Genomic DNA, 13,334 nt, shown 5'->3' on the forward strand with positions numbered 1-13,334 from the left:
TAATAGGTTTCAAATTATTTTTTTGTGAAATAGTGAAGTTGTAAAGGCGACGCAGTGGCGCAGTGGGTAGCACGTTTGCCTCACAGCAAGAATGGGGGGTTGGGGGGGGGGGCTTCAAGGGGAGCTTTAAAATAGTAGTTAACTATTTTATATATAGCACCAGATCACAAATTTTTTAAATTAACCTGCTAAATAGCTATGTGTAATATCTTATTTACACAATGGCATGTGATTTCTGTCTCTACATGGTCGCGTGATTACAAATTTCTGCTCTCTGAATTGCGCATGGTGGAGTTTACACAGCCACTCTCAGCTGTATGAGAATGAGAATGCGCGACATATCTGACAGGATTGAAGACACACATGCCCTCCCGTTTATTATGCAATACCTACAGCAGCTACAACACAGGTAAATGATGTGTGGGAGTGATCAATGTGTTCTTATTACAGTGACTGCAGCTAAAATATATACAGATGCAGCGCAACTTGTTTACAGTTTATGGGCGTGACTTGCGTGAGTGATACTCTGCTGTCTTTGTTGCAAGTGCAGCCATTGTATCTCCACCATTTTGAGCTGATGTCACCCCTATCTAGCATCTCATGCAACCGTATAACCTCTCCCGAAGCTCCGCGAGTCTCCAGCAAATTTATACCGGCTCCGTGATCCCCAAAAGTTAGTTAAAATACTCGGAAATCATGGCGATGACAGTGAATGAGCAAGAGTGCAGATCGTGAGAGACACTGTAATAGCATTACATTTCTTTGGTTAAATGAATAGAGCAGTAAAGATGTAGTAACTGCAAATTTCCCTATCGCTCTCATCATGAGTGATCTGCTGTCAATAGTTGACGAGCAAAAATATTTGAATGGTCTTGCATGCATTTAGGCCTTTTTTTTTTTTTTTTACATACAACAACTGAAAGTTCTGTGTTGACAATATTGCAAATTTACTAAAAGCTGGCTGGATTTATTAGATAAAGAAAACTTAATTAATTTTCTACCATGAATATTCAATAATATAAGTTCTTGTAATACACTCATTGCTATGAATTGTATAGATCTCTTTCCTTTTAGTAAGGCAGTATTAGACTAAGTGTACATTTTACCTTCTTATGCATCAATTGTATGCTCCAAACTTTTTCTTGATTAAGACGTTGAATTCTTATTTCATCAGTAGCAATATATGAAATTAATTTTTCATAAAAAATGTATATATGTGTGATATTATTTTCTTTGGCAGTTCATTCAGCTGTGGCAAGGCCTTATAAATAAGGGACTAAGCCAGGGTAAAATGAATGGATGAATTATCTTCTGTAAACTGCTCCTGGCCCTGACACGTTCACACCTAAATGGTTTTAAGACATGTTTAAGGTATTATATGCAGCGTCCTTGATTTATTCTCTTAGGCAAGGCAAGATCTTCTCCTAAGTTCATACTTAAAGGGAAAATGTGCTTAATCTATTATAAAGCGTGAAGCATTAGAATCAGTAGATCACCATAACAAGGAATCAGTACTCTGGTTGTCAGAGCAGCAATACTTTGCATGTTTCATTTTGTCAGGCAGGTACTATTTGTGATTTCTTGATTGTGAACACATGTGGCAGTAATCAGGCCTGAGTGTGGCTAGATAAATTAGAGTTATGTTTTAATAAGGGAGGAACACTTTTTACACACATGGCTACGTAGTTTTGGATTTAGTCTTCTATTAATAATAATAATAATAATATATATATATATATATATATATATATATATATATATATATATATATATATATATATATATATATATATATATATATATATATATATATATATGATGTGTTTGCTTGTGTTATCTTTGACTAAAATTTAAATTTCTTTGATAATTAGAAACATTAATTTTCAACATCTTTAGATCATGGACCTCTTTATACCTACTTCTCAATCAGGTCTAACGTCACTCCTGGCACCAGCTTTGCACTCTTCTGCATACAAAACCTTTAGGGAAAAAAAAAACAATTGTAAGAGAAGACATGATGAACAAAGACACCCATTAAAATATCTTCACTCAATTTTGTTCGCACCCCAGATGCTTAAAATTCTGATTCTGTTATTACTCGACCAGCAGTGCACTCTCTGCATATACAGTACATCCGGAAAGTATTCATAGCTATACTTTTTCCACCTTATTTTAAGTTACAGCCTTACTCCAAAATAGATTAATTTATTTCCTCAACATTCTACACACAATACACCATAATGACAATGTGAAAAATAAAAATATTTTTTATTGGATGGAAAGTGACAGTGTACAGCCATTTTCAGATCTTTCCAGAGTTGTTCAATGGGATTTAGGTCTGGCCTCTGGCTGGGGCACTCAAGGAAATTTACCGAGTTGTTGTGAAGCCACTCCATTGATATTTTGGCAGTGTGCTTTGGGTCATTATCCTGCTGGAAGATGAACCGTCAGCCCAGTTTGAGGTCAAGAGCACTCTGAAACAGGTTTTCATTCAGGATGTTTCTGTACATTGTTGCATTAATCTTTCCCTATATCCTGACTAGTCTTTCAGTTGCTGCGGCTGGAAAACTTCCCCACAGCATGATGCTGCCACCACAATGCTTCACTGTAGGAATGGTATTAGCCTGGTGATAAGCAGTGCCTGTTTTTTTTTTTTTTTTTTTTTTCAAACTTAACACTTGGCATTCACTCAAAAGAGTACAATTTTAGTCTCATCAGACCAGAGAATTTATTTTTTTTAATGGTTTGAGAGTCCTTCAGATGTCTTTTAGCAAATCCCAGGCAGGGAGTGGCTTCTATCTGGCCACTCTACCATACAGGCCTGATTGTTGGATTGCTGCACAGATGGTTGTCCTTTTGTAAGGTTTTCCTCTCTCCACAGAAGAATGCTAGAGCTCAGACAGAGTGACCATCGGGTTATTGATCACCTCCCTGACTAAGGCCCTTCTCCCCCAATCACTCAGCTTAAATGGCCAGCCAGCTCTATGAAGTGTCCTGGTGGTTCCAAACATCTTCCACTTACGGATGATTGAGGCAACTGTGCTCATTGGCACTTTCAGAGCAGCAGCAATTTTTTCTGTAACCTTCCCCAGGCTTGTGCCTTAAGACAATCCTATCTCAGAGGTCTACAGACAATTCCTTTGTCTTCATGCTTGGTTTGTGCTTTGACATGCAGTGTCAACCCTCGGACCTTTTTGGACAAGTGTATGCCTTTTCATGTCCAATCAACTGAATTTACTACAGGTGAACTTCAGTTAAGCTGCTGAAACATCTCAAGAATGATGGAAACAGAATGTACCTGAGCTCAATTTAGAGCTTCACGGCAAAGACTGTGAATACTAATATACATGTGATATTTCAGGTTTTTTATTTTTAATAAATTTGGAACATTTAAAAAAATATTTTTTTCACATTGTCATGAATGAGGTATTGAGTTTAGAATTTTGAGGAAATAAATTAATTTAATCCATTTTGGAATAAAGCTGTAACATTAAAAATTTTTTTAGAAAAAGTGAAGCGCTATGAATACTTTCCAGATGCATTGTATACCTTATACACCTAGAGGCTGACATTTTTTGGGGTGTCTCACGAGTCACAGGAAACAAAATCACTGATTATCACTTGATTGGGAAAGGTGCAAAAAAATGTCAGTGGGAGTTGGCATCATAATAACACTGATGCACAAATTCACTGTTTATATAATAAACTATATACTTAAATTTTTTACTTTATTCTAGATGCTCTGTCTCTTTAGGTTATCCTCCTGTTTGCTTTGGCATGGCTGTTAATGTTAATGACACACTGGTAGTGTCGTTTTGGTGGCAGTAGTGCAATAGTGCCAACCACCAATAGTATGGTAAAAGAAGTTCCAATGTTGTCAGACAAGAAAGAAGGGCTACAACAATTGGTGAATAAAAATGACTCTTCAATCCTGCTAACAGACATTTCTGGACAGTGTGAAGTTACAAACAATTTCAAATTGAAAGAGTTGACAAGAAAACACCTCATGCCAGCTGAAAGATATGCAGACAGGTAATTTCAGTTTAATTCATCTTTATTTATATAGCGCTTTGATAATGTAGATTTGTCACGGTTGCAGGTTTGTGCGCTTTTCCGGAGTGTCTGTTTGATCATGTGGGTTTGTTTTGTTTTTGTTCTCCACGTTTATCTGTTTTGATCACATGTGATGACGACACTCAGCTAGCTTGATGAGTCTGCCAGCTGAGGTTCATATTCGTGCCTATATATGGGCGACGTTTTCTGTGTGTCCTTGTCAGTTCGTTACGTGTGCTTATGTGTGCTATCTGTCTGTGCTCAGGACCGTAAGGAATTTCTACAAGAACCTGTTATCCTGCCTGATACCAGCCCTGTTCTCCTAGCCCTAGCACCGCACTCATTCCTTGCACTTGTTTTGAGTTTGACTGTGTCAAATAAATACTTTTTTGTTCACTCGCAATTGGATCCATCAGAACATTTATTTGAGTGTGACAAGATTGTGTCAAAGCAGCTTTACAAAGTAAACTGAATCTGCGTCCAGTTTTCTGAGTTGAAGTTCAGTTCAGTGTAATGTAAATTTCACTGCTGAAAGTCCAAACATTGAAGAGCAAATCCATCGATGCGCAGCTCAACAAGTCTCAAACCAAGCAAACGGTAACAGTGTCAAGTAACAAACTATACCAATTGGCGAAAGTGAAGAAGAAAAAAAAAATGAGAGAAACCAGGCTCAGTTGGACACGAACATTTCTTCTATGGCCAAACTTCTTGTGCATAGCTGCAGTCTAGTCGTCAGAGGCTGGAGAATGCTAGACATCCATTGTGGAGAAGCTGCAGGTCTAAGTAGGTCACCAGCAGGTATTCAGGCTGGCCCACAGGATAAATGCAGACTCGTCTGTCACTGGGCTGTATCAGGAATCATGCTCTCCACTCCTCAATGACCACCACAGAAGCTGCGCAGGATACAGCCTGGTCCAGGATTACGGAGCCCTCTGGAAAAGGAGTAACAGACTAACATAATTGTAGATGGCGTTCGAATTAATATTGTCTTTTTAGGAAGTGTTCCCGGCTCCGGTTGCCTTAATTAATGCAGCCTAACAATCCTTTAGAGTATTTGGATTTTAAAAGCATTTACGTTTTGTGTGTACGCTAATGCAAAGAGATGTGTCTTTAATCTAGTTTTAAACTGACAGTGTGTGTCTGTCTCCTTAACTGTGCTAGGCTGTTCCTAGCACAGCTGAAGTTGGAGATTAGGTTCCAGAAATGAGAAAAATTTACAGCCAACAGTTGATTTTTTTTTTTCTCAGGAAATAATCAATAGTCAATTATCTGAGCGTAGTGGATATGAGGGACTGTAATAAACTAGGAGCTCCCTCAAATATCAGGAGGTAGTCAATAAAATAAAAAAAATTATATGACACAATGTATCACTGTATCTCCCATTACTGAAGAGGAATACAAGAAAGTAAAGAAGCATGTTATAGATGAGCGATAAAAGGTAAGCCTGACTAAACTGCTTTAATTTTATGATGTTTAATATAGTTCTTTTATCATTTATTTTTTACTTCACTTGGGTGAAATACACACAGTTAAATAAAAAATAAATAAATAAATAAAAAACGTTTATTTTTGTTCAATTAAACCTGAGCAATGGACATGCAGTAATCTATACTGTTTATTTTACAGCAACTGACAGATTCTGACCAGAAAATTAAAACAGTGGCAGAAATGGGAGAATTTCTGGCATGGGAATGGGACAGGATATTTATTTATTTATTTTATTTTATTTTTATTTTTTTGTGGGATTGGGAGAGGAGAGGTTTGAATCCACTGTTATGTCACCCTCTATATATATTTATAAATACAAAGTATTTGCTGTCCAGCTTCTCAAAGACTCTCCACAACCAACCTTTACACCACAACTCTCACACTTACACCACTCCTAACTGAGCTCGAGCTGCTCTTTTATAGCCACTAGACTCTGCTCAGTCTGGATTAAACCATGTTAGGCGAGTTTAAGGTAAGTATGGAAATACAATATTAAAACATAAATCATTCAGGTAAGAATCTCATACTTCTATACACTTAATTTGTAGTAGAAAATTAACTTCAACTACACAAATGATTTATTTGCATATTCACATCTTTAAAAACTCCTTTTCCATTTTCCCCACAGTCTCTTCACCCCCTTACATAAAAAACAGCGCATGACTAAAATGCTGCACATCATCTTTTTGGCCCCTTCTGCTTCCTGCAACCATCATGGCACAACCCGGAAGACTGGTGGACAAAATGAACAAACGAACAGACATAAACACAATTTGACACACAAGTAAGTAAAATGTATACTTCAATGTCATGTATGTTGGGTGAAACGTAGTGTAGAGGGATATGCAGGGATTACTGATGATAAAAACAAATAACTTATTATGTCTTAGCTACAAATGTTAACTAATCATAAAATATAAAAACAAGCAAGGCGACGCAGTTGCGCAGTAGGTTGTGCTGTCGCCTCACAGCAAGAAGGTCTATATACCCAGGGTTATATACCCAGGTATATAAACACCCACCCAAGTATATTTAATGTCATTAATTTTAATTTTTTTTTAACTTTTATTATCATTATTTTATACTTTTTTTGTATGTCCCCAAAAACCAAACATTCACAATCGATTGACCAGTGGAAAATCTTCTCTCATCCTACACGTTTCGTACTGCTTGTTGTGTGTGCACGAAAACTGAAAACACTCCCACAAACCATCTCACATGCTCTAAACCACAGACATGCACCTTTTTGGGACTTAAAAAACATCCGTCTGGGGTTTCTAAATCTGCTAAAATGTCCGGGATTTGGCATTTGCTTTCGCTTTCTAAAGTTGTTAGTTGTAAGCGTTTTTGCATTACATTTTTATTTATATTCACTTGGCTTCGCAGCTGACTGTGCGCGGACAGCCGTGAGAGTGTGAGAGAAATATTAAATAATTAATTCTATAATATACCATAATATCACCAATCTCTGTCCTGGAGAACCGGTGTCCCTGCAGGGTTTAGCTCCAACTTGCCTTAACACACCTGCCTGGATGTTTTAAGTATACCTAGTAAGATCTTAAATAGCTTGTTCAGGTGTGTTTGTTTAGGGTTGGAGCTAAAATCTGCAGGACATCAGCCTTCTAAGCTTGGTTACCCCTGCTATATATTGTACCTGAAAAAAACATCTAAACTGGCTGCAAAATATTTGTACACCATTTGTACATTTTGTTAGAAATGGTTAATCAACTCATTTGCCTTATTTAAATGATGCACACTTTTTTATTATTTTAATTGTTTTATCATTTTTAGAGATATTTTCTGTTTTTATTCCTTTATGTCATTTATTTCACATTAGCTGTGTATTTGTTAATTTGATGATATAATACATTAGATATTTAATGTTTATACATTAGATATGGTATACATATCTAAAATGCTTTGACAATACTGTACAAATGTCAGCAGCAGATTTTACATGCTTCTGAATGGAACAAAAGTAAAATAAATAGTGGATTTCTTTTGTCTTATTTCAACAGTATTTAAAAAAAAACATTTAACCCATAGAAAAGCAACAGTGCATAACAGTGCCATAATAAATAAAAAAATATTAATAAAATCACATTATTTTTTGTTTGTCACATGTAGGTAAGCATGTGCCATGGGTAAAAGGTTTTCAATATGAAAATTGTATTGTGTACACATTCATTCCACACAGACTGATTTACTTCAAGTGTTTGTTTATTTTAATTATAATGACAACTTATGAAAACCCCAAAATTAGAATTTCAAAAGATTAGAATGTAACTTAAAACCAATACAAAGAAAAGATTTTTAGAAATCTTGGCCAACTGAAAAGTATGAATATGAAAAGTATGAGCATGCACAGCACACAATGTTTAGTTGGGGCTCCTTTTTCCTCAATTACTGCAACAATGTGGCATGGCATGGAGTCAATCAGTCTTTGGCACTGCACAGTTGTTCTAAAAGCCCAGGTTGCTCTGATAGTGGCCTTCAGGTCTTCTGCATTGTTTGGTCTGGCATATTGAATCTTCCTCTTCAAAATACCTCATAGATTTTCTATGGGGTTAAGGCAGTGGTTGATAATTCCGGTCCTCTAGCCCCCCTGCCCTGATCATTTTGTATGTCTTCCTTACTTAACACACCTACTTCTGCTAATATTATTAACAGAGAGATCCATTACCTGGTCCTTGTGCGTTAAACAAGCAAGACATGCAAACTGTGCAGGGCGGGGGGCCCAAGGACTGGAATTAAGAACCACTGCCATACAGGGATACTTAGGATAGCTTTAGCAATGTGTGCCGGTGCCAAGTCTTGTTAAAAAACGAAATATGCATCTCCATAAAGTTGGTCAGCAGCAGGAAACATGAAGTGCTCTAAAACATCCTGGAATAGAGCTACATTAGCCGCGTTTCCACTATCGAGCCTATAGCAAGCAAGCCAGGGCGTGCCAAGTCCAGTCGCGTTTCCACTGTCACTGTCACTGTCACTGTCAAAGCGGGGCTTTCTCGGGGCCAGTGTCCAGCCTTTTTCGGCCTGCCTAATACCTCAGGCCAGCTAGGGTTTCGGGGCGGAGTAAAGCAGAGGCAGACTTTGCCCGAGTCTGTTAAAGATGTTGTGCCGTCATTACACTAGTTTTCCAATCGCACACGAGTACATGAGCCTAACAAATAAATAAGGGAAATAAAACATAGCTGGTCAGATTAAGATAGCCTTATTGGCTAGGCTTGGGGTCTTTTTGCTTAAAATCGCCCTTATGTGTAATGGTCTTGCATAAAATAATAAAGTTTAAATTTATAAGTGACTTATCTTTGCTGCATCCTTCTTAATGTTTCATTTACAAATTATAATATTTACACCATATTAAAGAAACAGCAGCCAGTAAAGGTTGTCGAGAGTTTTCGTCAAGTTTAAAAGGTGTGTGCGTTACACATGTGCGTTAGATGCCTGTATGTGTGTGAGAGACCAGGCAAAAGAGCGTGCGATTTACAGCTCTGTTGATGCCGCAAGCGGGTTCTTTGGTTTTTAATTTATTTTAGAGATAATACAAAACATGAATACAACAGAAAGACATACAGCTTTACAAATTACTTGTCCACTTTTGTAGGCTCAAAACAATAGTGACATATCTCAATAAAATAGCCTAAGCTATATTGAAATAACTTAAAGAATTACAAATATCAGATATAATAAAATCACATTAAATAAATTAACCAATATAAAACAAACAAAAGCTGCCTATAACAATGTAGGTATATACAATACATAAATTAAACAGTTTTTAAGCCATATATAGCTTTCATTTTACAAAGGCCTATCCGAAAAAAAGATTTTAAATATTTTCTAAAAACAATAAATTCTAGAGGTTTAAAATTTTATTTATAAAGGGTTTGGATATGATGATATTAATCAAATCATGCAAACAGAGCATTTTTGGGTAAGTGAAGCAGAAACTACCTTTTTTTTACCCAGTCCTGCGCAGCGCTGCCTTACAAATGCATTGGAAAAGCTGCAAATACAAAATGTTTTCTATGTTCTCAAAGAAGTGTTTATGTTTTTATATGAAGTGGAAAATTTTAAAAATTAAACTTTAAATGTAGAGCTTTATTAGTTAATAGCTGCTGAGCACAACGAAATATAGGCTACATTTTATTACTTGCTCTTATGTGCTAAAACACTTAAAAATTCCTTTACTTTAGATCACTGAATAATAGGCAACATCCTTAAATTACCCTCTTAAAAAAGGGGAATTACCTATTAAGTGTCATATAGCATAGGGGAAAATTTATATGTTTTAGGTCTTTCTGGAGCATTTGGGCTAAATGTTTGACGATGTCTATCAAAACGAGGATGAGAATTTCTGTGGTTTTATATTATGGCTGGGTGCATTCACTGCCCTGGGTCCCTGCGTTAGTGGCGAGACCTAACAGTCGATGCCAACAGTTGGTAGGTGAGTGAACAAATATAATGAATGGAAATACACAGGCCTGTGTGTAGACATAATGTAATGCTGTACAGTGACGAGTCAGTTGTTTGTTTCGGTTGTCTTTATTTTAATGGTTTCGTGAAGGTGCGATGGTGTGCTTTTTCAGCCTGATTCCCAATAAAGTGGGCGGGTTGTGTGACATTTAATTCAGGGGACGTTCTGGGGGCAGGGTTTGCAAACACGCTGCGAGCTACTAGCCCGACAGTGGAAACGTGACATGATTTCGGCCTCACTACTTAACCTCCCAGGCGATTGCCCTGGCCTGGCCCGATAAAAGCCCTGGCTCGACAGTGGAAATACGGCAATTGATCTTGGGCCTTAGAAAACACAGTGGAGCAACACCGGCAGATGCCATGGCACCTCAAACCATGATTGTAAATACTTTACACTGGACCTTAAGCAATGTGGAATATGTGCCTCTCCTCTCTTCCTTCAGAATCTGGGACCCGGATTTCAAACAGAAACAAAACTTTGGACCACTCCACAACTGTCCAGTCTTTAGCCCTGGCAAGATGCTTTTGACACTGTGTGTTGTTCAAGAGTGGCTTGACACAAGGAATACGACAGCTCAAACCCATGTCTTGCATATGTCTGTGCGTTGAAGTTCTTGAAGCACTGACTCCAAGCTGCAGTACACTCTTTGTGAATCTCCCCCACATTTTTGACTTGGTTTTGTTTCATAATTCTCTCTAGGGTGTGGTTATCCCTATTTTATGTACATACCACATCTTTTCCTTCCTTTCATCTCTCTATTATTATGCTTAAACACAGAGCTCTGTGAACTGCCAGCCTCTTTTGCATTGTATTCATTACACAAGTTTAACTTCTTGAATGGAATTAGTAAAATAAGTCAAATTTTTGAAGATATTTTAATATGACCAGCACCTGTGCATGTATATGTGTATAAACACTTCTTTTGAACTGTTTAACTGCACTTGTAAGTGAATCTTAAGTTATTTTGTGGGATAGCTAAACATTTTCTCAATAAATTAAAAACAGAAAATGTTTAAACTTGTTTTGTCCACCTCCTCTCCCCCCAGTCACCCCTCATCCGGATGGCCCACTATGCAGCTCATTATTTAATCCTTTGTCTTTGTCACATTAGTAATGATAGTTCACACCTCATCACACAGAGCCATAGATATTTTTTTCTGAGTCTTAAAATTTAGATCAAAATATTGTTTTCCACATTATAAATACAATTTAACATTTCTTACCAGCGTAGAGCAATTTTGATTGGTGTGGTGAGACAAGAAGTGAAGAGGTCAGCAGGGAGGTCAGGATTCATGGGTAGGAGTTCACTGGCATCACAGGCAGCCAGCTGAATGCAGTTTTTCATCGAGGGAGGCAGAGGCATCTGAGCTAGTGGGTGGTTTGGGTTTATTGCTGCCACCTATTATAAGAAAAAGGAAACAAGTAAACAGAATTAAATCATATATGTCAAAAAGATGAAATTATTTTGCTCTGATGTCAACACAACACACTAAACATTTCCCGGGATTTATATCTTGTTTCTTTTACCTGTTGCTGCTGTTGATGTTACTGTTGCTACTGTTGCTGTAAATGCTGTTACTGCTTTGTTAATTTTCTGATGTGCTCTGTTAATTTTATTAACAGTCATTCTGATTTAATCTGTCCAATGTAACTGTTTATTATATACTTACTATTACTATTTATTTTTTATTCTATAAAAAGTAAACTGATCAAAATTCATTAATCAAACAAATTACTATCGCTGTAATTGAGGCCAGCCATGGCCTTATGGTAAGAGAGATGAACCTGAGATCCAAAGAACACAGGTTCAAGTCCCGGCACCGGCATGATTGTAGGTGGGTAAAACACTCTCTTCACCCTTTAATACCACAAGCACAGAACCCCTGACTGCTCCCCAGGCATCCCACTGCTCACTGTCTGTTCACGGGTCTGAGTTACTGTGGATAAAAGCATCTGTTAAATGCTTACATGTTAAATGTATATCCCTACCACTACCAAAGCACATTAGCATTGCACCTCACCCTCACATATTGTAAATAGCATTTAGTTGTAATATTAGTCTGTGTTTTAGTCCGTCTTTGGCTTGTTTTCTTATGCACTGCATCTACAAGGAACTCAACACCATACAGGCTTTTTGTTCACACGTCTTACTTTATTTGCAAATAAAAATTGTTGACCATCTGGGTTCATAGATATATACACATGGGTACACCATCTATGATCGGAAGTTTTCTCTGGTGGCCAATATGCACATTTTTAAAAAAATATATTAAAGTCTTTGGCATTGCTGACAAAGAGTGTGTGTCTGTGTGCATGAAAATGTATTATCCTCCATCCCTGTTAAATTTAACCCAATCCACGTAAAGAATCACACCCCCTTTCCCCTATAATTGTAACGAAGGGAGCGAATCGTTTCTAAATGTAAAAATACACATCACATAAATTAATTTTTGTTACGAACGATTTATGTGAACCAATATTCCTGCCTCCCAATGTGCAAATGCACCTTTCTGATCTAAATGGTACAGTATGTAACATTATTAATGTTCAATAATTTAGGATGGAAAGTATGCACATTGAGGCGCAGGCGCAGACTGTTACATTATGTTACCGAACACTCTTATAGGTTACCTTTAAAAAAAAAATAAAAATCATTCAATTAACCAACAACGATGCACATTTCTGGCATCAGTGTCTTGTTGTCATATTAAATTTACATTTTTGATGATTTTATTCAACCAAACTAGCATAAGCCTAGAATTTAGTGCAAGTTGGTGCTACTTTGCCTTATGGTCAGTGCAGTAAGTGATAATATTTTCATCAAGAACACTTGTTTAGCACAAAAGTTTGTAACAAACAAAATCATTAAAAAAACTAAATCTTACCTATGAAATGTTATGCCTTTATGCTTTGTTTTCTTTGCTCATTACTACACCTGTACGCAGAGATGGAAAGTAACAAAGTACAAATACTTTGTTAAAAGGGTGGTCCAGAATTTAATTTTAGGGCTTGACTGTGTTAATAAGATGCAAAGCAATATGTGCTCATGTTTCACTTGAAAGAAATCATGTTATTTTTTCATATATTTCATATCTGATTATACACAGCTACTCAGCTAAAATGGAAATGACTGATATATTTCCTAGTTCCTGTGAAAGGCCTGATGGTATTTGTTGTTGCGCGCCTGCATGCTGCAGTGGGCGGCTTTTTCAACCTATGATCATGCGCTATACGCAAGCGTGTTTATTAAGCTTAGTATGGGAACAGCAAGAATGGCAAATGGGGATGTGACAGGGAATCAGGTATGTAAACA

General features: G+C 37.0%; 1 protein-coding gene across 13 annotated transcripts in view; it reads right to left on the minus strand.

The window, feature by feature from the left end:
- Nucleotides 1-13,334, minus strand: part of rptor (regulatory associated protein of MTOR, complex 1) — a 272,362-nt gene that overhangs the window by 185,957 nt on the left and 73,071 nt on the right. For 12 of the 13 annotated variants that reach the window (XR_012407926.1, XM_073954060.1, XM_073954059.1 and 9 more), the window contains exons 7-8: nt 11,245-11,420; nt 1,920-1,979 (exon numbers count right to left, since the gene is read on the minus strand). Coding sequence is in view for 12 of the 13 variants with exons in the window: in XM_073954060.1 (XP_073810161.1) it covers nt 1,920-1,979; nt 11,245-11,420 (236 nt within the window). In the remaining variant the exon portion in view is untranslated. Of the gene's footprint in view, nt 1-1,919; nt 1,980-4,739; nt 4,986-11,244; nt 11,421-13,334 lie in introns of those variants that run through there. The other variant, XM_068218297.2, reaches the window with a different exon arrangement.

This window comes from Danio rerio, chromosome 6 (genome assembly GCF_049306965.1).
Source record: "Danio rerio strain Tuebingen ecotype United States chromosome 6, GRCz12tu, whole genome shotgun sequence".
NCBI lineage: Eukaryota > Metazoa > Chordata > Actinopteri > Cypriniformes > Danionidae > Danio > Danio rerio.